Source organism: Aulonocara sp. 'chitande type north' Nkhata Bay, linkage group LG12 (genome assembly GCF_057382095.1).
Source record: "Aulonocara sp. 'chitande type north' Nkhata Bay isolate Kocher_YH1m ecotype deep benthic linkage group LG12, A_spYH_male_GT1.1, whole genome shotgun sequence".
In the NCBI taxonomy this organism is placed as follows: Eukaryota; Metazoa; Chordata; class Actinopteri; order Cichliformes; family Cichlidae; genus Aulonocara; species Aulonocara sp. 'chitande type north' Nkhata Bay.
In genome coordinates, this window is record NC_141355.1 from 36,528,784 (window position 1) to 36,554,230 (window position 25,447).

The 25,447-nt window shown below is 41.4% G+C and overlaps 1 protein-coding gene across 2 annotated transcripts in view; it reads right to left on the bottom strand.

Annotated features, from left to right (window-relative positions):
• The window catches only part of fras1 (Fraser extracellular matrix complex subunit 1), a 294,299-nt gene that overhangs the window by 232,253 nt on the left and 36,599 nt on the right, over positions 1-25,447 (bottom strand). Inside the window, exon 1 of one of the 2 annotated variants that reach the window (XM_086315448.1) lies at positions 1,641-1,890. The exons of the other annotated variant lie outside the window; for it this stretch is intronic. Coding sequence (XP_086171574.1) covers positions 1,641-1,838 — 198 coding nt within the window. The 5' untranslated portion in view covers positions 1,839-1,890. Of the gene's footprint in view, positions 1-1,640; positions 1,891-25,447 lie in introns of those variants that run through there. 2 annotated transcript variants of the gene reach the window in all.

Consider the following 25,447-nt stretch of genomic DNA (forward strand, 5'->3'; position numbering starts at 1 on the left):
AGGCCTGGAGACGTATCAGCAACCATGTGACATTCAGTGCAGTTTAAGATGCCTTACAAACAAGATTGTTGTATGTAAGGGAGGGTGGGGCATGAGAACGAGAACAGCTTGTAGAAATCGGGGGTGATACATAGATAAGAACTGGAAGGGTCAAGTTTGGAGGCGTGGCCCAGCTCCTGAAATTCTGATATTTTATCTCCGAATGTTACTTGGGAGCACGAATATGTGGCTCTAAACACTCAGCATGAGGACTGAGTAAACAGGACAATGTTTGGAGTGGTAAGAAAAGCTACATGTTGGACTCAAACTTAAAATAATCAATGCGTTGACAACAATAGCACAAGTTTAAGGATTGTTTTTAAGGGGGGGCAAAACGAATAGTACTGTAGTTTTATTTATTTTTAACCTTATTTTCTAGATTTTTCTCTAGTATGTAGGATTTAACATGGAAACGAAATCCTCTACAGTATATTCTGCATGCTTACTGGGTCATTTTAATAGTGTAATACATATAAATTCATTAACTTGGTTAAAGCATGCTATCTCAGCGATGCATGGCCTTTTCAAAATAGTAAAAGTCAGCTCCACATTCAGATGATGTTCAGGACAAGGTGAGACAAGCTTCTTTTGCCATGAAAACACAGTAAACAGCTCTGCAGTCTGTCCACTGCCTGTCAAAGCACAGAAATCTCACTCAGGAAGGCAGACGGACAGAAAGCTGTAATTTCTTGTGTTATCAAGCAGATGCAGACTGACAGAGCAGCTATTGGATACGCTGCGCCTGGCGAGGCATTTTGAGCTGCGCAGCAGGTGCCTGGAGGCACAACAGCAGAAGTTATGTCAAATATGTAAACAATTGGCAGGCAGAGTTAGAAGAGTCAGAGCGATGCTGGTCTTTGCAGCCTACAACTGAGGCCACAAAAACTCTCCTCCAGACTCAGAGAAAATCAATGTGAGACGGTCATCTCCACCCCTAGCACAACACGAATACCCTGAACTCATCTCCAACTGTTTTGTATGCAGCTTGTTTATTGCAAAATATTGGAAAACTCCCACACGGAGTCCAATAAATTAGAGTAAAAGAATAAACCTACACAAAAACAATGGCTAATAGGAGGAAGGTGAAGGAGAAAAGCAACGAGAAGGTCAAACGTTCAATCTTGTTACCAAAGATAAAAGTAGCCCAAAACTTTATACACGAATAAATTTACCTAATTTCAACAGTTGGATACTTTGAACAGAAACTTATGTTTCTGAAGTTCTTTCATAAACGGGAAAGCTTTTAAGACCCCGGCAATAATCAGAAACTGCAGGCACCACATTGTTCTTTTTAATCTACACAAGCAGATTTTTGAGCTTTTTGAAAAGGGTCAGCTTGCACAACACTGGCTCCTCCTATTCAGAAGTCTGTAGTAATCCTGAGTTCGGACTTTCTCTGCCCTGGGTCCACGTTGACTAGTTTCTGCGTTTAAAAAAAACAAACTAAAAGCTTCTTATGCAACGCTAATCGATTCATCTGCTGAGATCTGAACAGATTCTAGTCATGGCTCTTGACTCTTTCTTCTTCTGTCCCAGCCCAGTGCCTCAAAAGGAAATGTATCTTTGGATTCCAGCTCCCGAGTTCTGGATAAATCACTCACCCTCCTGCCACATGTCACCTTCTGATGACCACTCATTTTTCTTGGGTCCTGGAGTACATGGCAATTTGTTTTGTGCTCTCTCACTTTCCAAAAAAATAAAAAAATAAAAAAATAAATAAAACATTCCTTAAACTTGTCTGACAAAACCAGATTCATCAACTCAACACTCTCCCGAACAAGCGTCTCCATGCTGTACATCACTTCTTAAAACCTCACAGCTCTGCAAGCATGTATGCGTAGGAGACAGATCTGGCTCACGGAGAAAATCCCAGCTCCCGACCCCAGGCGGGTGTCGCCATAACCAAGCTGACGAGCTGAGATTTGTCTTTCTTTCACAAAAACCTCCTCCTCATAAAAAGGGGGGGGGGGGGGGGGGGCATTCGCATTGGGAAAAAGAGCTCTGAGGGTGTAAAGTCTCTTTCAACTTCAGCTGAGGAATAAATTGAGCCTTTAGATGAGCAGAACGGCCTTGAATTTGAAAAGATGAAAAAAATCAAAGAGTCGAGGGGATGTGTTTTTATATGGCAGGATGTGGTGAAGTTCAGGGACGAAGGAGGATGATATCAGTGCCTTTTCTCATGTTTTTTATAGGAATTTACTTTTCCACATCGCCATCACAGTTACAGTTTAAGGAGGCGGCCGGGGCGTTTTTAAAGTGGTGATGTAATCGACTTTTAATTTATGCAAATATAATCATGACCACAATATACTTATAAAAGAAAACGAAGAACCTCCTTTCAACTTACTCACAGGGAGCAGCCACAGCAGGTAGATCCACAGATTTCATCTGGCAGTGTTTATGCCGAACGCCCTTCCTGATGCAACCCTAAAGGGATCGAACCAGCGTACTGTATACTTAGGGTCGATATAATGTGTAAATATCCACAGCAGGTGGGGCCCCAAATAGAGTCTTTTTCAGAGTACAACAAAGTTTAATCCCGAGCTGTTTTCATGCTTCGAGCAAGAAGTGAATTTTTAATTCTATTTTCTTTGACCTTTGGACTGTTTCTGCAGAAGCTGACAGCCAACGGGTTTACAGATTGACAGGAAGACGGTTTGCTCAGACAGGAAGCACTGACAGCTGTGTGACAGCTGAGACAGACAGATCTCAAAACTGACAACAAACCATTGCTTGTGTCCTCCACACCTCCAGTTTTCTGAGTCCACAGACTGCAGATGCATGTTTGCTTCAGCTTCATGCACTGGTTGCATTTTTTTGCAGATGTGTTTGTTTTCATATTGCAACAAACCTACAGACCTATATCACTGTGCGACAAAATATCTGATATAAATTTGTTCAATCATCTTTTCCAGTTGTGGACTTGAGAGGAGTTTCTAGTGTGCTCCATCAAAGTCCTGTTTCTACTGTGCACTGGTGACGCATGGTGAGCTGAGCTGGTGTAGCCAAATAAATAAATTTTAAATGTATTTAACCTTCAAAGTTCTGCTCATACTGAGACAATCTTAGGAAAGAAAGCAACACTTATAAATACCAACTTCAACACAACTTCTGTAGGAAACAGACTTCCATTAACCTCTTTGCTGACATCACCTCTTTGCCTTTCCTGAAGCGGAAAAACATCTTAAGTTTTTATTGGTCCTTTACTCTCATATGATCTGACATCGAATGAAAACTGCAAACACAGCTCCATTTGCTGATTCACAAGTAGCGCTCTTCCTGCTTTAAATGATAATCTGAGCTGAACCTGAGGTTTAATAACATTAGATGCAGAATGTTGGCCTCTTGAGGCCAAACGTCTGTTTAGTTATGCCTGATCGGTTTACTGTAATTACACTAACATCCCAAATCTGACGAGGTAATGATTTATTGATGCCGAAAAGCTCAATACTTCAGCCAGGCCTGAAAGGAACTCCTGACCTCAACCTTCCCCTCAGGTTCATCTGTGCATGACATGCAACAGAAAGAGGAAGGGAGGAGGAGGAGGAAGAGGGGACCTGACCTCCTCTGAACTCAGTGCACAAACAGCACACAGGCAGGTGTTCCTTTATGGAGGGACGTGACATTCGCACAGGCTGAGTAACGATTCTATAATTTAGAGACAATTTTCACGTTTATCTTGTCTCTTGGTGGCAGCAGTTTCTATTCAGATTCACATTTTGGGATGACAACACATCAAATACAGATTTGCATTTACATAATCATTTATGTAAATGCATATTATTTACACCGCATTGTGTATTGAGCCTAATCTCTGAACTCCGCGCTCCTTATGAGGACTCAACAAGGTAAGCACGCACACGGTGGAGAGCGATCAAATAATCTTCCCTCAAAACATGACATAAGTCGAGTCAGAGCTTTTAAAAAGCCAAAGCCAAATGAACAGTTGCAGAAAATTTCAGGTGATCCGTGTGTCACGAAGCATTTAGTACAAACAGCGAGCTGACAACTGAAGGCTTAAGTACAAAGCCAGAAAAGGATACACTGGATTGGAGTAAGAAGCTATTTAAATGAAGGCTTTGATACAAGATTGCAGTTTTTCTCTTTTAACCTGCTCTCTGTCTTTAGTTTCATTTATTCCTCATTCTTCTGCTTCATCCTGAAATTCCAAAACTGCAAATCCCAAAAACTGGAGACAAGAAAATATAATCTTCCCTGTGAGCATTTTAATACCTGAATGGAATTTTAAATGCTCATCTTATTTTGTAAATCAGGCAACAAAATATCAGCCATTCTCTCACATATACTGAGCGTCTGTAAAAAAAAGAAAGAAAAAAAAATCATTTGTTGCATCAGTCATTAGTGAAATTACATATTTTCTTATGGGCTTTAAGGCCAATATCAACACATAATCCAGGTTTTTAAATCAAATATTTAGTTTTATCTTCTGTACTGCAGTACTCGGATGCATGATGCAAAATCAGAAATCCAACATGCGGATGGAAATACAGAAAAAAATCATGCCAGAGGCAGTCATGAATCTGAAAGTCAGCCACACACATCATTTCCTGCTGGCAGAAAGAGAGGCTGCAGTGCTGGATATTCATTTGCTGTTTGTTGCAGTGCTTTCACCACATTTTACATTTTCTCTACCAGCAGGAGGGGTGGCTGAAATAGCAGCGGCGATGACCTCTCTGTGGGACCAAAGAGCAGGACAGGTGGGAGGAAGCAACCGAGCGTGTCGGCACAAATCATCTGCACGCCAAGGGCTACTGACAGGTGACTGTGCCACGTTTCTTAGGGTCTCAGGGAGGACAGCAAGACCGCAGAGCCGGCAGTACAAATGTGACAGACAGTCGAGAGGAGTTTTAATCTCAGGTTGATCAAGATATGATAAACAAATATGAGGCTGATTCGTACAAGGAAGAAACTGACCAGAACCTTGTTTCCAACCAGAAGAGCAGTTCTATATGTGCAATTTGCAAATGTGGGATAAGTTTTGGAATATACGATTCTCCCAAAGTCTCATATTTTTTACATTTTAACATTTAGATTGTGGTTTACACAAAACTCAACTCTAAGCCTAGACAGAGCTCCAGCAATCAGGTGATGTGAACAAATCAACGTCCACCAGTAGATGTAGCCTTGGTAAGTATATGTGGCAAACATTCTGACCCTTTTTTCAATTAACTTATGTTTTCCACAGTATTTTATGTTAAAAAGAAAGTTGAACCTCAGTGTCATGAAGTTGCCTCTCCAGTGAGGCCACAGCAATCGCTGTTCTGTTCTTCAGGCTGCAGAAATAAGGACTCAGCTGCAGTCCGGAGCAATGGAGTTGGACTCCATCCGTGGGAGGAGAGGCTCACTGGAGAGGCTCACTGGAGAGGCAGCAGGGTGTAAAAGTCAGTTTCTCACAACATAACTTTACATTAACCTTCTCGAGGCAGGCGTTGCCAATTTGCAACAGTTAAAAACTAACAATCTGATTACCCCCACATACATATTTTATGAGTTTTTGTTACTCAGGAGTACCACTGCAGGACTTGGTTGTGCATTAGCAACAAAAAGTTTAATTTGAGCCTGAGAGGGTTAAAAGATTTGCAGGGAGAATAGTGAGGCTACTTTGAGCGACTCCCATATTCACGAGGGAGTAAAGCGCCTTGAGGCGACTGTATAAATAAAATTGAATTGAGTAGCTCCACGTAACCACCACACTATGGAACCACTAAAAACTCAATTTACTTGGGTGTAGTTTACACTTTCCTAACAAGCAAAAGCTGCCCAGTTCAGTCCCAGGAGAGGACACAGATCCCTTTGGTTTTGCATTGGGAAGTTTATCCATTGTTAAAATCTGCCAAATCAAACAAGCAGAGCTGCCCTAGGAGCAGCAGAAAGTAGCTTTCTATTTAGTTGTGGGTTCACTTTTTCTGCTTGTTTACACATGAACAAATACGCTTCAAATAGAAGTTGGACCTGTGGGGGAATACCGCCCCGGTGCATGGGCCCTTACAGTTTGACCCCTCCAACAAAAATGATGACAACTACAAGAGCTATTCTGCCAAAACAGCCTCAGGTATTTTCATCTTTTTTTACTCTGCACATTTTTGCACTCACGGCCGTCCCTGGAGAAAAAACCTCCCACTGTTCCAGGTGGCATTTGGCCTCTAGCTGCCAGGCATGACTGTAACTGACTACAAGTGTCAAAGTAAAGCAGGGCTCCTGTGCTCTGCAAATCTGTGAAACAAAGGTTAAAAATCTCCTCCATCTGGCAATGCTCAGGACAAACTCAGGGCATCCCTGCAAAGCAGCAACATGTCGCAGCAGCCTTCGTTTCATCAGCGAAGGGCAAAGCTTCACCAGAAGCTGAACTGTCGACCGCAGGGAGAGGGAGGGTGGGGAACCACGGATTTACGATCGTGTTTGGGAAGTAATTATAGTCAAGTGTAAGCCCTCTAGGCACAAGGTGAGGGTTCAAAGATGATATTTAGTATGTGAGAGGCTTGAGCCTGTGAAGGCCAAACAGCTCTTTCACAGCGCCATGAAATACAAAAACAAACCAAGGTGTACGGCTGACAGTTGCTGGACAACAGCCCGGCTCATTACTGCGACCTGCTGTGTGTGAGAAGTACAGGTGTAAAATAAAAAGACTGAAAGAAGATGGCTTTCCAGTCCTCTATGCTCATTCTTGGACTCCACTAGTGTAGCTCTGCATGACACACAGTTCAAACTATTCCATATTTGACCTCAGCCTTGGAGCAGCTTCTCTATTTGTCACTGCCACAGTTGTGTTGAGATGACCATGTTGGAGATACCAACTCTCAGTAATATCATCTAGACTATGATGAAGAGCAGAAACATTTCAAAAACTGAATGCTGAACAGTCTGAACCCTTAGTATTTGGCTCACAGGGATTACTTCCACATACACTGAACGCTTCAAAATTTTGATTTAGTTTTAGTCATAGTCTTTTACTAAAACGTCCTTTTAGTCATAATTTATGCCTCTAAATCTTTTCGTTTTCGTCAACTAAATATCATAAGATTATCATAGACTAATTCTAATGTTGATTCAGTTGACTAACTTATAAAGTGTAAAAATGTTGTTGGTTACACATGGTTTACAAAGTGTCTTTTTTCCATATAGGTGTCCACATGTCTACTCTCTTCTTCCAAAGCGTTTTCATGAAAAACAGGAAGTGTTGGAGATCGTTGTACCTTCTTCCCAGTTGCAAATGAAATGTGCCCGTCTGTGTCATGGTTCATTGTGAGGTTTTCCTGATTTCTTTGAAAAATGTTACGTTTTTTCATTTAGTTTAGTCCTTGGTTTTCATGTTTAGTTAATAATACTCTTAGTCCTTATTTTCTTATCCCTGTGTCATTTTCTGATTCTACCATGTCTTCCGTGTCGCGTCGTTGTTGTGTTGTGCTTTCATGTACGCTCTCTCGTCTGCCTTTCGTCCTGTGTCAAGTTCATGTGCAAGTCCACATCTCACGGTGTTTCCTGTTTTATTTTGACAGCCTCGGGTCCATGTTCAGGTGTGTTCAGTTTTCCTTCCCCTGTGTTCATTTGGTTCAGCTGTGTTCCCCAGGTGTTGCCACTCCCCTCGTCTCCACTCTATGGCTGTATCCCAATTCAGGGTCTGCAGCCTTAAATTACGCAGCCTCAACGATCCTCAAGGGCCGCGTACTCGAAGACCGCTAAGGCCGGAAGTGCGAGGCTTGTGAAATGGGACGGTCTGGCCTCCGTTGCGCTGCCCAGGTTGCCTAGCAACCATGATACTAACAGCTGGAAAAGTGTCATACAGCTTTGTTTGACAGAAATGAAGGAGAAAATCTTTTGTTCATTTGTTTGTTTCTACATGAGCTTTGATCATTCTCTGTAAGATTAAGCTCAGCTATTGAACGGCGTATATTTTAAAGTAAAGGCTTTAAAACCAAGTTAGTACAAACGTCACTAATGTCACATAACTTTGCAGACATGTGGCCAACAGTAATGTTTTAATGTTCTTCGTTATTAAACATTTGCACATAAATAAGTGACATAATATTCAGTACTTACTTAAAGTTTACTCTTCGGCCGCCCCTCATCCACCGTTTTTTTCGGCAAAATTATCCACACCCACCGCAGCGCTATGCATTCTGGGATATGTTGGGCCACGAAGTCTACACTGCCACAGCCTTAAAATTCAGGGAAATGAAGGATGCATTTCAGGGCCGCATTTCGAGCAGCCTTTGAATTGGGACAGCCTTCGGCGCGCCGCTGTGACGTAATCAGCCTTGAAATGCGTACTTTAAGGCTGCAGACCCTGAATTGGGATACAGCCTATGTCATTCGTTGTCAGGCTGTCTGTTGTATTCACGTCCCTAGCTTACATGCTCCCTGGTTTCCATATTCTGGTAATCCTGTGTTTAGGTTTTCATCATATTCTTTCAATGTTCTTTGTCCCTTGAATTTAGTATATAGTTTTTCCTAGTGTAGCCCTAGTTAAGTTTTGCATTATCTTACTTGTGTGTGTTATTTTTTCCCGCTTAACAAACCATTCGCTTTTTGTTTAAACCCTGCCCCTGTCTCGAGTGTCTGCATTTGGGTCTGTTAAAAGAAATATAAGGTCTGCCGCTGCAGCACCTTTGACAGTCTAACCCAACTGCACAAGGACATCACATCTGATCGTCCCACCTTTCTGCACAACATATTTTGCTCTGATTCGTCTCTCCAAATTAGTTTGTTTTTAATTTGTTGACAAAAGTGCCAATACATTTTAGTTCATCAGAGATTTTGACCCCCTAGTTTGTATTTATTAATGGTCAAATAATTAGCCAATCATATAACAACAACTCATTGCCTTAAGTCAAGTAGACATGCTCAAGATGACCTGCTGAAGTTCAAATATTATATGTGGCACGGTTGTTGGTAAAACGATCTAATGATGATCCGATGATCTAATGAAGTTTTCATTCACATCTCTATAGTTTACAAGGAATGGTCAGAGAAACAGAAAATGTTGTTGCGGACCATGTTCATTCGTTTATGCCTACACCGTACCCGTTTTCTCATGGCTGCTTCCAGGAGAATAACATACAGTGTCCTAAAGCTCAGATCATCTCTAACTGATTTCTTATGAGTTCACTGTACACATATGGCCTCCACAGTCTCCACATCTCAATCCAACAATGTGCAAAACATCCTTACAGCTCGCTTTTTTAAAAACTTCCCTGTGCACTGGTCATTACATCTCACCCATTTAACTGTGGATTTAATTTAATAATAATGTAAAAACAAGCTTGAAACATTTTGACTGAGAAAATAATTGGCAAACAATTAGATCAAACTAGAGCTGTTTGGAGATTTTCATGGCTATTTATACCACAGCCAAATAACGCACACAAAAAATATAACTCGCATCCTTAATTTATGGCTACTACTACCACTGTTAAAAATTATAAACATAAACATTTCAAATAGTCATGTTGTATAGCAGCACCTTTCCATTATGTATATGAAGGATTTTACATTAAAGCAACAAACACCCCGAGCACAAAACCTAATTAACAAAGAACAAGACTGCAGCTCGGCCAGTAATTATGTAGCAACTGTGCAAGGTAATGACATGATTTCAGATTTTAGCTCCCAATTAGACCTCCTGCTTGCTCTGACTAAATGAATTTTGTGTCAAAACCTACAGTCATAACCTTCAGCAGAAGCATTACGCGATGAACCAAAATCAAAGCCGGGTCATTGATATCCGCTTAGACGGGACCGAGTTTGCACAAATCCCTTCCTCTGCTTGCTTCCTCTCGCCGTCCCTCCCGGGACGGATGAGGGTGGGTGGGGGTGAATGGACTCCAAAGTCGACGTTGTGCTGTGGGTGTAAACAAAGTGAATTCCTGCTGTCGAGCAGTTCAAGTTCAAAGCCTCCTTACAAAGCCGGAGCCTTGGGATCAGCCACCCTTGAATTCCATTATGCTGCTGTGTATGTGTGTGTATGCAGGCAGAAATTGGGAAGGTGTGTAATGGTGTTGGGGTTTGATACAGAGGCTGTATCTCACTTTAACGAAGATTCTGGTTGATTTCCACAAGCAGACCAGACACTGTAAACCTCTTGCAGGGTCTGCAGAGTCACTCTGAAGCCAACTGGGGAACAAATGAGGCCGGACAAAGGCATGTTTTTGGAAGCTGTCTGGTCTCTTTGGAAGCGCTGGGAAGACTCCCACAGCACAAAGACCACATTCATGCTCTGTGCACTACAACAGTCAGGGTTTTTTTTTTTTCTCTTTTTTTGATGGAGCTCATCCATAAACATCCTTTTGTCCTCCAGCTGAGCAATGAAAACAAGGTGAAACGAACGAGTGTCATCTTCGACTGTGCCGGGCCTGATGTTGCTGATTCTTTGGACAGAAGAGCAGCTGGTGCTTGGATCAGAGCCGAACTCGATCACATTACTGTCATCCCGAAAAGAATCGGTGTTAACGACACACACCGATAACTTTCCTAATGAGAGTCTCGAGGTTCATACAACCTAAGAGAAGAAAAATCAGTTTTATACTACCAGGGAATTTTGAAATAGACATGTACTTTGATTTTTATGGTTTGGTTGTAGAGCTGGGCGATATAAGATTTTTTCATATCACGATATGTTTTTTTCATTTCAGGCAATAACGATATCTATCATGATATAAGCCAAATAACTATATTTGTAAGATTTAAATGTGCCGTTGCTCACAAGTAAAATGTGAAATAATCAGCAGCTTGTTTTTATTTAAATATTTATTTCCCATAATAAGTTCAACAGGGTAGATGTACTTAAGGAACATGAGACTTTTTCAGATAAATAAAGGCAAATATTGCAAACTACACAAAAGGCAGCCGCTAAAGCGTTTAAGTTTCAAAATAGAACAAACGAAACAGACTAAATTGTCAATTCCAAATAAATCTTAGTTTGTTTTACAGAAGAACAGACAAAACTGACTAACTTTTATCAATATCAAATAAACTGAGAACTAAAAGGAAATTCTCAATCTCTCCTTGTTGTATAGCTTAGCTTTTCGAACAGTTTTAACAGTTACTTTAGTCTGGCAAAAGCCGAATGACGAATTAGCGCTTCCAGTCAGAGACTGAGGCTACGTCCACACGTACACGGGTATTTTTGAAAACGGAGATTTTCCGTTTTCGTTTTAAAAAATAATCCCGTCCACACATAAAGGGAGAAATGAAGGAAATGCGCACACCTTTGACGCTGCGTTTTCTCCGTTTTTCTAGTCCACGCGTAAATGCAAAAACGGAGTTTTCAAAAATATCCACCCTGGCCGGAGTTTTTAAAAATCTCCGTTTTCAGTGACTGAAAACGCCGTTTACGTGTGGACGAAAGGTGCAAACGCATAGAAAAATCTGCGTTTTCAAAAATACCCGGGTACGTGTGGACGTAGCGCATGCACCAGTTTATTGTATTTCCAGACTTGCTTTCGGCACAATTTACAGTGCACGCTACTCTGTTTTTTGTCAGACTTGAAATAGCCGAAATACCTTCACACTACGGAACTTCTATGGCTCTTCTGTTCGACAATCTCTCCGGCATTGGAACCATCATCTGTTTTCTCTTCGGTAACCTTCGGTCACGCTCGGTTGATTTTTCTAGTCGGCACACTCATTTCCTCCATTACCCGGGCGGTACGGTGGCTGGCTGCTTCCCAAACAAATACACATGTGCGGCTTGGCACTTGTGCTGTACGTAACAAGTCACGTGACGTGACGCTGCGGCTGTGATTGGTTCGGCTCTGCGCTACGTAATTTGGATTGGCTGTTCTTTTCTTTTCTTTTTCTTTTTTTTAAGAGGACAAGAGCGGCGAGGTCTATCGCGATAGTTTAATTTTTCTATCGAGAAAAAGTTATATCGCGATACATATCGTTATCGTTCTATCGCCCAGCTCTATTTGGTTGTCAAACATTAAAACAAAAGAGTATGGAGCTAATGGAAACTCACTAATGTAAGCCATCTTCTACAACTGTATGCAAATTTTGGCAATGCCAGCAACTTTGTAAAGCATGCTTTTATCCCTTGCAACACTTGTCTCATGTAAAAATGCTTTGTCACCAATGCACTTTGCATTTGCACAGCACATCAGCTCCAAGCATCCCTAGTTGTACCAACTATTCAGCGATAATGTAAAAGGTAATGCTTTTTTTAAATTGAAAAAGAGATGTTACCAATTATTGAATGACGTACACTGCAATTTTAGAAAACAAATCTTAAAATCTTACACCTTGACACCAGACTTTTTGTTTTCATAGATTAATGCATTCTGAGACTCTTAAAGCTACTTAGGGATCTGCTGGAAGCTTGCGAAGCTCAGCTGTGCCTCAAATACTCTAATGTACATATACGACTGAGCAAACACAAACCGAGGCTTTTCATTCGTATTTAATCATTTAAAAATATGAGAAAATATAAATGCCAATGAAAATTCTACTTTAGTGAAGAACAAACAAAGGAAAGAACAAATAAATGGGTAAAGATTGGGGGAAGGAAGAATGAGGAAACAGAAGACATACGCAAAGAACAAAAGCAGAACAGGAAATGAAAGGAATAAAACATGAATGATGGAGCAGCCTTTAAATAAAAGGAAAGAAGACAGGAACAGACAGAAAAAAGGAAAACAGGCTGTGTCGAAATAAAGAACTGTTATAAAAGGGAAAAGAAAAAAATGAAGCAGGGAGTGAAAGAAGGAAAGATATTTGCAGATTTAGGGTCTTATGTTAAAATATAATCTGAATCTGTAGACATAACAGATTGAAATTTAAGGCTTCACAGAGCGATGACTGTGTGCCTCCTTTAACTCTGAATCAACTCTATTTCAAGTTGCCATTAAGAATCACTGCAGTTCATTTTCCTGCAGGCCCTTTCTGACTTCTGTGCTTTAAAGCTGTATCTGTGGTGCTGCAGTGGATCCATCTGGACATCAGAACCTCAGATAAAATGTCCATTTCCCTCCTCTGACTTTCACTGTCAGTGCACCCCTGTCCTCGCTAACACACTGTTGATGTACAGCTCTAACGGAGCACCATTGTTCTAGTCTGATGTAGTTTGTGAAGGTCACCCTCGACTTATTCAGGAGCTCTGACAGTTTTAGCTGTGAGTCCTTGTCAGCCCGCAGAGACACGGTCGCACTGGAGAGATGCAAAGACAAAAATCCTCCGCAGGGCTGTGCTCTTAAATATATATAGGAGTGGTTTCAAAGCCAAGGACAGTGCACAGTGTAAACAAAAACACACTGCGCGCACGCTTCAGCAAAAGTCCTCCTTCCGTCAGATGTAAATATTTTATCTACTCTACAGATGTTTGTTCGTCATTTACTCTCCTTATCACAGTGTACTCCTCTTTACAGGTACTTTTCTTCAGTGAATCCCCCTTCACTTAAGGGCTTTCACCATTTTCATGGTTCTTTTCTTTTTCTTGCCCTTACTTTCCTTTTGTTTTGTCTCTTTTTGTTCACGTCTTTACTCTCTTTGAAAACAAGTCTTCTTCTCCTTCCTTCCAAAAATGTATTTATTGTTATTTATTTCATCTTCATCTTCCTATCTTTGTCTTTTATTTCTTTTGGAGAGAAATAAAAGAAGGAGAGATATAGTCTCTGTAATGTGTCCTGGGTCTGCACGGGGCCTCCATCAGGTGGGACATGCCCAAAACATCTCAAATGGTAAATGGACTGGTTCTTTATATAACAGTTTTCTACTCTACCCAAGCACTCAAAGCACTTTATACATCATCCCTCATTCACCCATTAACACAAGCACTTTTGTATGCTTAAGTGCTTTCTGTCTAACATGTCTCACACGCACTGATATCTCAATAGATGCATCAGAGGGAGCAACTTGGAGTTAGTATCTTGCCCAAGGGGATGCAAATTGGAGCAGCCAGTGATTGAACTACATGCCTTCCAAGTAGCTGATGACCTGCTCTACCTCCTGAGCTACAGCCATCCCACAACAAGTACAGATGATCTCTTGCCTGCACCTAGAAATTCTGTCCATAAAAGTTATGAGCAGAATCACTGACAAAGGGGGCCATGGCACAGTCCAACACCCACCCAGTGTAAAAGGCTCTGACTGAAGCTTTCACTACAACTGCACAGGGACCAAATGGCTCATAACGAGTCACACATTCAGTACCCAGAAAAAATCTGCCCCTTTCAGCGACATATCTATGACTGGCACCATCATCATTATCAGCACTGACAACATATCCTCCTCTCGGCCGTAAATTGGTTGGTACATTCTGCCCTCAACTTTCTGACTGTTAAAAGCACACCATCTGGGTGGTGCGCTTCATGTAGCCATACTTGATGATGCGAGCACTCTCAAAATAGCAGGCTGAAGAATGGAGGTACGTGATCCGACTCGACACTTGACCTTCTTGAAATTGTCATTTTAACACTAGATGATGCTGCAATAAGCAAAAACATGTTTTTATTTCCCAGCAGTCCTTGCAGCCATGCAGTTGACAAGTTCGAGTTGCTATGGCGACTGTATCTTACCAAACTTGCCTTCTTGTGGCTGTTTGGAGCTGTGTTTTTATAATTAGTTCTTTTAACATACCTGTTGGAACAAAAAAAAGCTTCTTCTATTGAACTCACACATTGAATGAAAGCATGACTAAGTGCTCAGAGGATCTGAGTCAGTCTTCCACCATTGTCACAACACAAATTACACCACAACTCTCTGCTTTTGTGCCTTTTTTTAGACATAAACGCATCGACAAGAAAAAGAGCATCATTACAAAAAGGCAATCTCAGGTAACAGATGGAAGAGGAGCAGAGTCGTGTCTGATAAGGACAAAATGGATGTGTGGGGTCTTTTCGTCTGGCAGCATCTCCCCCTCTCGCCTACTGTCATCCCAGCCTTCACAAGAGCACAGCATAGGAAGAAAAGCTCCTCCTGCCTCATTCACTTGCTTTTAGACACACATAAAATACAGTTGAAGCCCAACAACAATGCCCCTCCAATCCCCCGGTCTCCTGTTGGGGCTCGGGTCTGGTTGACTTCCTAAATCCTCCCCTCCCTGCATGGGGCTTGGGTAAGAAGAGAGAGCAAAACCAGTGAAGTGCTATAGTTCAGGCTCACAGCTTGTTAGCTTTCCCTCCTTTCTTCCTTCCCTTTCTTTTCTTTCCTTCAATCCATTTAGCCATCCTTTCTCTTCCACTTATGCTTATAAGGTCACAGGGGGCCGCAACCTATCCCAGCTACGATAGGGCGAGAGGCGAGGTACACCCTGGACAGGCTGTCAATGTGACACCGGGTTAACAGAGAGACAGACAACCACCTCACACCAATTTAGAAAACCCCACTACCCCAGTGGGGTTAGTGGTCTTCTTTTCTTTTCTGCTATTTATCCTTCTCTCCTCAGCCAACCTGAAAAAATGAAAATTCCAAGCTAGCTACAACTATTCAAATTTGACCTGTTAGCTTCACAACTTTCTATTTATTGACTTCTTTTACATTTTTCACCTTATGATATTTGTATTATTTTTCCAATTTTAAACTCTGTGAGAGAAAACACAGAATAACTAAAGGTACAGAAATAATAAATGGTTTGTTTCACAACATTTTAACGAATTCCTTTATGTATGAAGCTAGAGAGAAGCATGGATAGTTCAACTTGGTATTAACAGAAAGGCGCAACAGCCTTGAATTTAGTCTCATGAAGCTTGTGTGAAATACTTGTCTGCCAACACCAAACACTAATTTGCACATTGGGTGGTGTTTAATTTGCACAGAAGCACAGACAGGAGAGGAGCTGGAGATTGTCCATACACCCAGGAGGAAACTGCTGGAGGACACATAACCTTTTTCTCTATATTTAATTAATGATAATAGAAAGGAATGCTCCCCTATTTAAAGACATTACAAAGAGCCATGAAATTATGTTAAGATTATTATTAAACTTCAGTTTAGGGCTGGGCGATATGGCCTAAAATCCATATCACGGTATAATTTCAAGCATGTGCGGTAACGATATATATCGCATATATTCTTTTCTTCTGTATAACCTATTTTACACACTATAAGGCACACTTAAAATCCTTTAATTTTCTCAAAAATCGACAGTGTGCCCTATGTATGAATTCTGGTTGTGCTTACTCACCTCAAACCGATTTTATGTGTTACGCGACGCACAGAAATCTGTCAAAAATGTTTTAGTACGACTTTAGAGAGCTATGAAGGCGCACCGTTTGATGGATTGCTGGAGCATTACGGCTGCCGTAGTCAGGAGCGTCGCGGAGTAATCCAAAACTCCCTCTGCTTCAGGTCCCAAAGTCAAACGAACACTGCAGAATCACAGAGTTAAAAACTGTCTCAATTCTTTCACCTTTAATAAAATGATCAGCGTTGCTGCTTTACCAGGTGTAACAATTAAGTTTAACATCCAGGCATCCATGAAAACAGAATCTATTAAATTTAATGGAGTTGGAAGTTAGCAGGAAGTTAGCTCGCTAGTTTCCACCTAAACATGATATAGCATGTTCTGACTGAGAGATTTCTGAAAAACTGTAAACGTACAGCTCTGCTATCACTTCCAACATAAATGAAGACAGAAAACTAAATACCGGTGACGTTTTGTAGGGTTAGACTAGCTGGTATATAATGGTGTGCTATGTGATCGCTAGCAAAACAGCGACGTTAGCATAACATTAGCACAGTGAAGCTGAAGGATGAACGCTAACTTTTTTCCACTCTATAAAAGTTAACGTGAGGGTTCCTGGTGGTCAGGGACAAATGTAATCGCATGGCAGGATCCTATAAACGGACCAAACTTCAGTCAGGAGAACAACTGAGATAATCCATCCACAATACGAGGTTAGTGATTAATATACTGCAACAACATGGGAATAGAGCAGCTGCAAGAGAATTCAGCATTAATGAATCAATGGTACGGAAGTGGAGGAATCGCAGTTTTTGGCTTTCCCCATATTCCAAAAGTGCTTCATCTCTTTGCTTTTACTGTCGCCCGGCATAATTTGCAGATGATGTTGTTTGCAGCCACTGCGATGCTTTCGACCAATACAGGCGCAGCTTGATGACGCCATCAACATGCGCTATCGCGGTAGAGCGGTATAGTCAAAATCTCTACCATTGGCCAAATTTATATAGTTTCTACCGTATACCGTTTATACCGCCCACCCCTACTTCAGTTCATACCGTGTATGGCTGCATGCAGTTTTTATGACAATCAAATACTCGAGAGTAGGACGTCAGGGGTCAAAGGGTATTTAAATTTGAGTTTGGGAGTTTAATATATTTTATAATTAATTTTTCATGTGATGCAGCGCAGTGGAGCTGAGGCTGCGGACTCAACAAATCATAAAGTATCTTCCCCCCATGGTCCATCCTGCACTCTAACCCTGCACAGTCCCTTGTTTTTCCCTTACTACTACTACTACTACTAATGATACTTGAAGTATCAAGTCAAAGACAGAAGCCATTGGCTAAATTCAGTCAGATGTTTTTCTGTCTTTCTTTACTTCCACTCATCCTTCATTCTTCTGTTTTCTTCCTGAGTTCCTCAGGCTAAAATCAGACTGCATGACCTTTGCTTAAAATATTTTGTTCCACTGTCACACTGCTGTGCTTTAATGCAACAGGGAACCCACTTACTCAGTCCTGCTGAAAAAAAAAAAAAACAACAACAACAACCCACAAATATAAAGACTGTTTTTTGGTCCTTATTAGTGTGGAGTCTTTTGTGTGAGGTTGAGCCCTAGGGCACCTTGGTGCTCATTAATGTCCCATTGACGCCAAATGCTGCAGGGCAGGGAGCTTCTGGCCGCTCAAGCCTCTTAAGGCTAATTTACAAGAGAAGTGGAAGCCTTGGGGTCATGACTGACTCATCAGAAGCCAGTCTACACCTTAAAAACTTCCTGCCCTCCAGTGCTTTGATTCCCCTGGGAGCACAGGGCTTGGAACAGGTACTGTGTAATTAAAAGCTGAATGGAAAGCACCTCTAGAGAATTAGTCATCACAAACTACATGTCTTCATTGTGGCCACACAAGTGAAAACTAATTTAGCAGGCAACGGAGATTTAAGAAGAGGACTGATTGATCTTTTAAAGAATACTATGACGAGACTGAAGTTTTAAAAGCGTTCTGCAGCTGAAATTAAAGACTGCAAGAGACTGAATCAAAGTGGTATATAATGTCACTAAAGAGAAATAAATCCCAGCACTAAGTCAGTTTTTTAAAGTTCTCAGTTTGTAGAGAAACATGAATAATTCATAATCACAGTCATGTATTTCCATATACTGCACAGCTCCAGAGATGAAGCCTTTTCTTCATCTTTTGCATTTACATTTGAAGCATTTCACTGACAGAGATTCGTGGTCAGGGTGACTCTAATTGTACGAGCGAAGATTTCCATTTCAGCTGATAATGAACAGCTACGAAGATCTCCTTTGAAGCCGGAGAATTACACGTAGCAGTGCTTATTGTTCTCTTAATACAAACAGATCATGAATAAAGTTTCCAACACCCAGTTTTTGGAACTAGGAAAGATGCAAGAAACACAAAAAGCAGACGTTTCATTCCTTGTGTTTTTAAAATATCTCACACAAAATGTTATCAGCCCATTGAATGGCTGTTACCAGGTGTCTTCACTGAAATAATTATGCTTCAGACAGATCAAAGTGAATTTAATAGTAGGACAGAACTGCATCTCTATTTATTTCTAATGTCATGTTAAATCACTGCTAGTGTTACCCATGAGTGTCACTGCCACTCATCTGCAAACCAAGAAAATGTGAGAGACGGGCGTCCTCGATCCAAGTAGCTTTGTTGCTACAGACTAACCAAAGAAGGCAAACAAATGCAGAAAGTTGGTGTTTGATCTCTGAATCTATCGCACTAACTCAAAGCTTTCTCCGGGGGCTTCAAGTGGCATGTTGTTGTTGCTGCTTGCATATCAGTCATAGACGGTATAAACAATGGATCCAGCTTCCAGATCAGAAAAAGGCAAAGTGCCTTAATCCTGCATTCCTTTTAAAGGTCACCAGGGGGCGATACTTGTGGTTGTGCACCCCTCATTTGTCCAGTGTATCCAGTAAACACAATAGAAACTCTCCTTAATCTGTCTTAATATAAGAAAAGGCAGTGTAATTTCAGCATCTCAGATTTTTCTACAAAATACAGAAACGCTTCTGTAGTATATTAAAGAAGCTTGTCACAGCCCTTTGTGCTTAAATTGCAAGAAATACATGTTTAAAATTACAGAGAAAGTTCTGGAAACTGTCCAGTAATTACTAAACTTAAAGGTTTTTAAAAAATGTTTTCTTTGTTAATCATGTATCCATTGTAAAAATAAAAAAAAACAAATCCCCAAAATATCTATAGTAGATGGTAAATTAGTTAATTCACAGAAAATTGTCTTTTCTTTTTTTAAACCATGTATTAATTGAAAAAACAAACAAACAAATAACAAATATGCAGTAAAAAGTCCAAAACTAGTGGGGCTTGATTTGAGTCTTTGCTGGGCCAATTCTGCACAGCCGGGCCTCATGTTTGACATCCTTTATTTAACTTAACACAATCTTGGAGAGTGTTAAGTAAAACTGGTGAATGGAGAATAAGTGTACTGGTGCCCACTTTCAAAAACAAGGGTGACGCACGGAACTGTGGCAACTAGGGAGGAAATAAAGCTGATGAGCCATAACATGAAGCTATGTGAAAGAGTTGTTGAAGCAAGGTTAACAAGAAAGGTGGTGATCATTGAGCAGCTGTACGGCTTCTTGCCAAGAAGGAGCAATACAGGTGCAATGCTCGATTTGAGAGTACTGATGGAGAAGTATAGAGAAGGTCAGAAGGAGTTATGTCTTTGTAGATCAAGAGAAAGCATATGACAGGGTCCCAAGGGAGGAACTCTGGTACTGCACAAGGATGTTGAATATGGAGCTTCCAGACAAGAAGAAAAGAGGAAGCCCATAGAGAAGGCTCATGGACGTGGTGGAGGAGGACACGCAAGGGCTGGCGTGACAGAAGAGGATGCTGAGGACAGGGTGAGATGGAGGCAAATGAGTCACTGTGGGGACCCCTAAAGGAAGCAGCTGAAAGAAGAAGAAGCAACAAGATATCACTTTTTTCACTCTTATTGTATCTCATTTTTGGCACACGACCTTTCTACCTTAGTTAAGCATAAATACATGTTTGTACTATTTTCAGTGAGATGTTTTTAAGTTATGCTGTTGGATGCAGTTTAGATTTTATTAAGTTTAGGTTTAAAAAAAAAATGACAACAGCTCTCTGAAAATGAGACCCAAAGAAAGACCACATTTGTTCCTGCCAAAACAACCCCCACTCTTGTAATTAAGCCATAGAAGACAACTCTTCACTGTTCACGTGGGAACTGAACACCCAGGCTGTGCAGGTCATCTGCTGTATGAAGCCACTGCAGACCTCTATGATCTAAATACAGCCTCGGATAAAAGTTTCAGCTTCTGTATGAAATCGTCTGATATTCATTTTATATACTTCCATTTGGATCAATTTCTCACATAACAAACACACACACACACACACACACACACACACACAATCCATTTGCACACTAAAAAAAACAACTTTACAGATTTATGTCTTTCGATATATCATAATAGAAATAATGTCGAGCCACTCTGGGAGCTGCTGAACGATCCAAACTAGGATGAATAACTGATTCTTTATGTCAGCTTTGATATGTGCTGCTGGCATGCACCAATACCTGATCAATACTTTATTAAGCTAAATCAGATGAACTGATGGTGAAGTCAACAAGCATGGGACAGATGCAGAATGCAGAGCAGATTTGGGAACAGCACCACATAGAAACAGGAGTGAACTGTACCTCTTCTCAGCTGTGCATCCAAAAGTGCACAATTTTAACAATATATATATCTACAGCTATGCCAATATACTGCTCTGCACAAGCTCCCAGAGGGAAATTAATGCATTCAAACATTGAACATTTGCCTTCAAAAGCCCAGAATTTGACCCCATGGGTTCTCCAGACTTAAACTGTTCTGTCAAAAAAATCATTTTCTTTTACCGTGGCACCTTGGGATACACGTACAAGGTTCTGCTGACAATATGAAAGATGTGCAATATTAACAGCCTTTTTTTGTAACCCAAATTTGCTTCTACAGAGAGAGACTGCCATAACAGTTAAGTCTGTACCATCTCCAGCTAAAACCAGTCTCCCCCCTAACCTTTAACCCTCTGATGCCTCACTAATGATCCTAATTCACCATTAGTATGACCAGAATACGTGACAAAACACCACACTTTACTCCCATAAGAAGCTTTGGGCCTGCGGTTGGAAATCCTAATCTGACAGTTAAAGCACTACTGCTCTGTGACGAGAACCAAGCGCTGTGAAAGGAAAACAACAAGTGGCCTCCCCTTCCTCTCTCTGTGCACTCAATAAAACCCAAAGCTGCCCCATTTTCACCTGTTCCATTCAGCTGGTCTTTTGTGTGAGCATAACTGTGTCAACGCTGGCCTTCCCAGAGGTCAGAGAGGGCAGTTTCTTAATGCGAGGTGGATGTTTCAAAGCCTCAGGCTTGAAGCTGTGGTGCACAGCTGAAACATGCCAAAAGAACAGAGAGGCAAGTCCTCCTCAGCCCAGCCGTCTGTGAGAAAAATCTGTTGATATAAGCTATAAGCCAATTCCATGTATGAGTTATACTAATGGCAAGGATAGGCAAGGCAAGGCAAATTTATTTGTATAGCACAATTCAACAACAAGGTGATTCAAAGTGCTTTACAGAAACATTAGAAACAAAAACAAATAAAAAGCATGATTTAAAATTGATTAAAACAAGCAAACAAACTAACTAAACACACACATTTCACACCTGTTCGCGCGATAATGAATAATGATATTTGCCTCTCTAATTTTCATGCTTATGCTAGACTTGTGCACTTATCCCAACTCAGAGCATCTGTGGTTTTAAAAGCCTTGTGCAAGTACTCCACTATTAATGAGGATAAACCTTATTTGGGTGGAACTCCAACGGGGCGGAGCTTCAACTTGCTTTGCAAAAAGTATGACATGGTTGAAAAGAAAAAAAGTGATCTGACAGGAAGTTACAAAGAATGTAAAACTGACAATTGAGCACTCAGGGAGAAAAACCCAAAATAACAGGTAAAAACAGTCAGTTTATAATAATTCATTCTCAAGAGGCCAAGATTCTCAGCCGGAAAAGGGTGGAGTGCCCACTCCGGGTCGGGGATGAGTTCCTGCCCCAAGTGGAGGAGTTCAAGTACCTCAGGGTCTTGTTTGCGAGTGATGGGAGAAGGGAGCCGGAGATCGACAGACGGATTGGTGCGGCGGCTGCAGTGATGCGGACGCTGCACCGGTCCGTCGTGGTGAAGCGAAGCTCTCAATTTACCGGTCGATCTACGTCCCTACCCTCACCTATGGTCACGAGCTGTGGGTAGTGACCGAAAGAACGAGATCGCGGATACCAGCGGCGGAAATGAGCTTCCTCTGAAGGGTGGCTGGCCTCTCCCTTAGAGATAGGGTGAGAAGTTCGGCCATCCGGGAGGGGCTCAGAGTAGAGCAGCTGCTGCTCCACATCGAAAGGAGCCAGCTGAGGTGGTTCGGGCATCTGACAAGGATGCCTCCTGGGCGCCTCCTGGGGTTGGTGTTCCAGGCATGTCCCACCAGGAGGAGGCCCCGGGGCAGACCCAGGACATGCTGGAGAGATTGTATCTCTCGGCTGGTCTGGGAACGCCTTGGTGTTCCCCCGGATAAGCTGGAGGAGGTGGCTGGGGAGAGGGAGGTCTGGGCCTCTTTGCTTAGGCTGCTGCCCCCACGACCCGGCCCCAGATAAAGCGGATGAAGATGGATGGATGGATGGATGGAGGCCAAGAGGGTGATGGGTGAAATTATACTAAAAGAAACTGTTCTTCACATAATTTTTGCTACATTTTAGGAACATAATATTTGAAAATGTTTCCGAAAGTCACTCTGGAGAAATAAAAACAAGAATAATATTAGCTAGCTGCATTTGTGGCATTAAAAGGTTGAATGCCGCTGATAATAACTCTTGTAATGATAAACTCTTGAGATGGAGATACAGAGCAGAGTTGTTTCTCTTTAACTATCCATTTGAGACTCATAAAAAGTGTTATGGCATAAAAAGATATGAAAAGCCAAAGCAAGAAGCATGATACACCAGAGAGAGAGACCGTTTTCATTGGTTTGATATAACTGTTGAAATTGCACTGATATTGAACTCTTCCTTCTATTGAGAAATCAAGTCCCCATGTACGTATTCAAATCATGTTTAGACGCTCTGAGGCTGTCGTGCGGTTCAGTAATAAAACTGTCACTGGAGAATCATCTTTAAACTTAAAAGCCTGACCGACGTGCTTTTGATTCGTTAACTGTGACATGAGCCATGCGTAAGCAAAGTCCCGCTTTCACATTGTGGCTTTCGTCATCTTGTTTTTGGAGCCAGAAGCCACGTCATTAGTGCAGATGGTGGATTGCTACAGTCATTTGAAAAATGAACGTCTATTGAGTACCTCTATATAAGCAGAAGTTTTGGCAGTTTGCTTGTCTTGAGCATCTTCCCAAGAGTCAATGTCCCAGCAAAAGGGACCTCAAGGTCAAGACAAACTTTAAAGCAGCCAAAAAAGCCAAGAGCTACATCTCAGACTCTACAGGCCTCAGTTAGCATCTTAAGGGTTAAAGGTTAAAGTTCATGACAATACAACAAGATAGAACACTTATGCCTCTGGGGGATTACCCAGAGAAAGCCTCTTTTCTTTAAAAAGAATGTGGCAGCACAGCTTAGGTTTGCAAAGTCGTATCTGAACAAATGACAAGACTTCTGGAACAATGCCCATAATGCACAAAAGTATACAACACGTTCTTACTCCCAAAGCGTTACGCTAGGTGACAAATCATCAGTAGACTTCCGGGCACCCAACACGTCCCTATATTACGAGATCGGAAAAATGGAGAAATATGAGAACCGTCTGGAATGAATCTACACATGCACGTTCGTTTAACTTAAATCGCTTTGGAAAACACTATCTAATGTCATTAAAGTGCCGGTTAAGGTTAGGGATAAGGTTATGGTTAGGGTTAGGGCTGGAATACATGGCTGGAACGTGTATTACCGCAGGAGCGTCATTCTACTGGATTTCATCCATAACCCAGTGCGTAGCATAAGAACGCGGAAGGTCGCCTTTCGCCTTCCTCAGGAATGCCTTGAGACTTGACAAATCGTCACTATATTATGCCTCGGGAGTGAGAACAGGCTGAAGTATATCAACACAAATAATTCATACCCAACTGTTTGCATGATGGTGGAGGGGTAATGAGTTATGATTTTTTTTTTGCAGCCACTGAGTCAACCATGAGCTGCTCTGTATAGAAAAGGATTCTAGAGACAAACATGAGGCCAAGGCTAAAGCTTTGGCCAACCTGGAGTCATACAACAGGACAATGATCCCAAGCAAAGCAACAAAATGGCTAAAAAAAATAAAAATAAAATCCAGGTGTTGCAAAGTCCACACGCCCAACCTCACTGAAATTATATGTTGGATTCTTAAGACAACTGTGAACAAATGAAAGCCTACAACTCTGATAAAGTCACACTGAAAATGATTATTTCAAGTTATTGCTCCTAAATGTGGTTCGACATGGAAAAACCTCACACACACTCATTTGTTCGCTTGGTGAATTCACTAAGGTTGGTGCCTCTGTCACGAATAAGTTCAATGACTCAAATTATAAAGGTAACAAGACGCCTGTCAGCATCCACCGATCTCTCCAAGTGGTCTTTGTACCAGGATGTAAACACAATTATTTCTGCTGTAAAGTTAAACATTCTAACACGGTGTTATGAGGTCTATGGGGACTGGCTTGGTTTTAGAGCCAGCCTCCAGTGGTCACTAGAGGAACTGCAGCTTTTGTCACTTTGTGCTTGATTTTAAGCAAAACACTTCAATTTTCCAAGACTTGCAGAATATGCAGATGTGTCCAAAAGCCTGATCAAACCACAAGTGAAAATTGAAACCAAAGAGAAAATGAATATGCCGAAGAACAGACTTGATCACCCCCCCCCCCCTCTAACCTTGTTAAGAGTGAGAACACTCCTCTTATTTGCATTCAGCAATAATGAAGCAACCACAAACAATTACTGCCCACTGAGCCCACTGGGGGGTAGCTTTTAAAACAGATGTGCTTGGGGGGGTTGTTGTATTTTTTTTTCTTTAATCTGATAAAATATCCCATTTAATTTGATTTAATTTGATCAACTTTGGAAATGCATCCAGCATGTTCAACTATTGTTTGGGATAAGTAGGATCCATAATGAATCCATGTTTTCCCAGTTTCTGTTTTTCAGCAAAATGGTCTAAATTTGTAATCTGCACT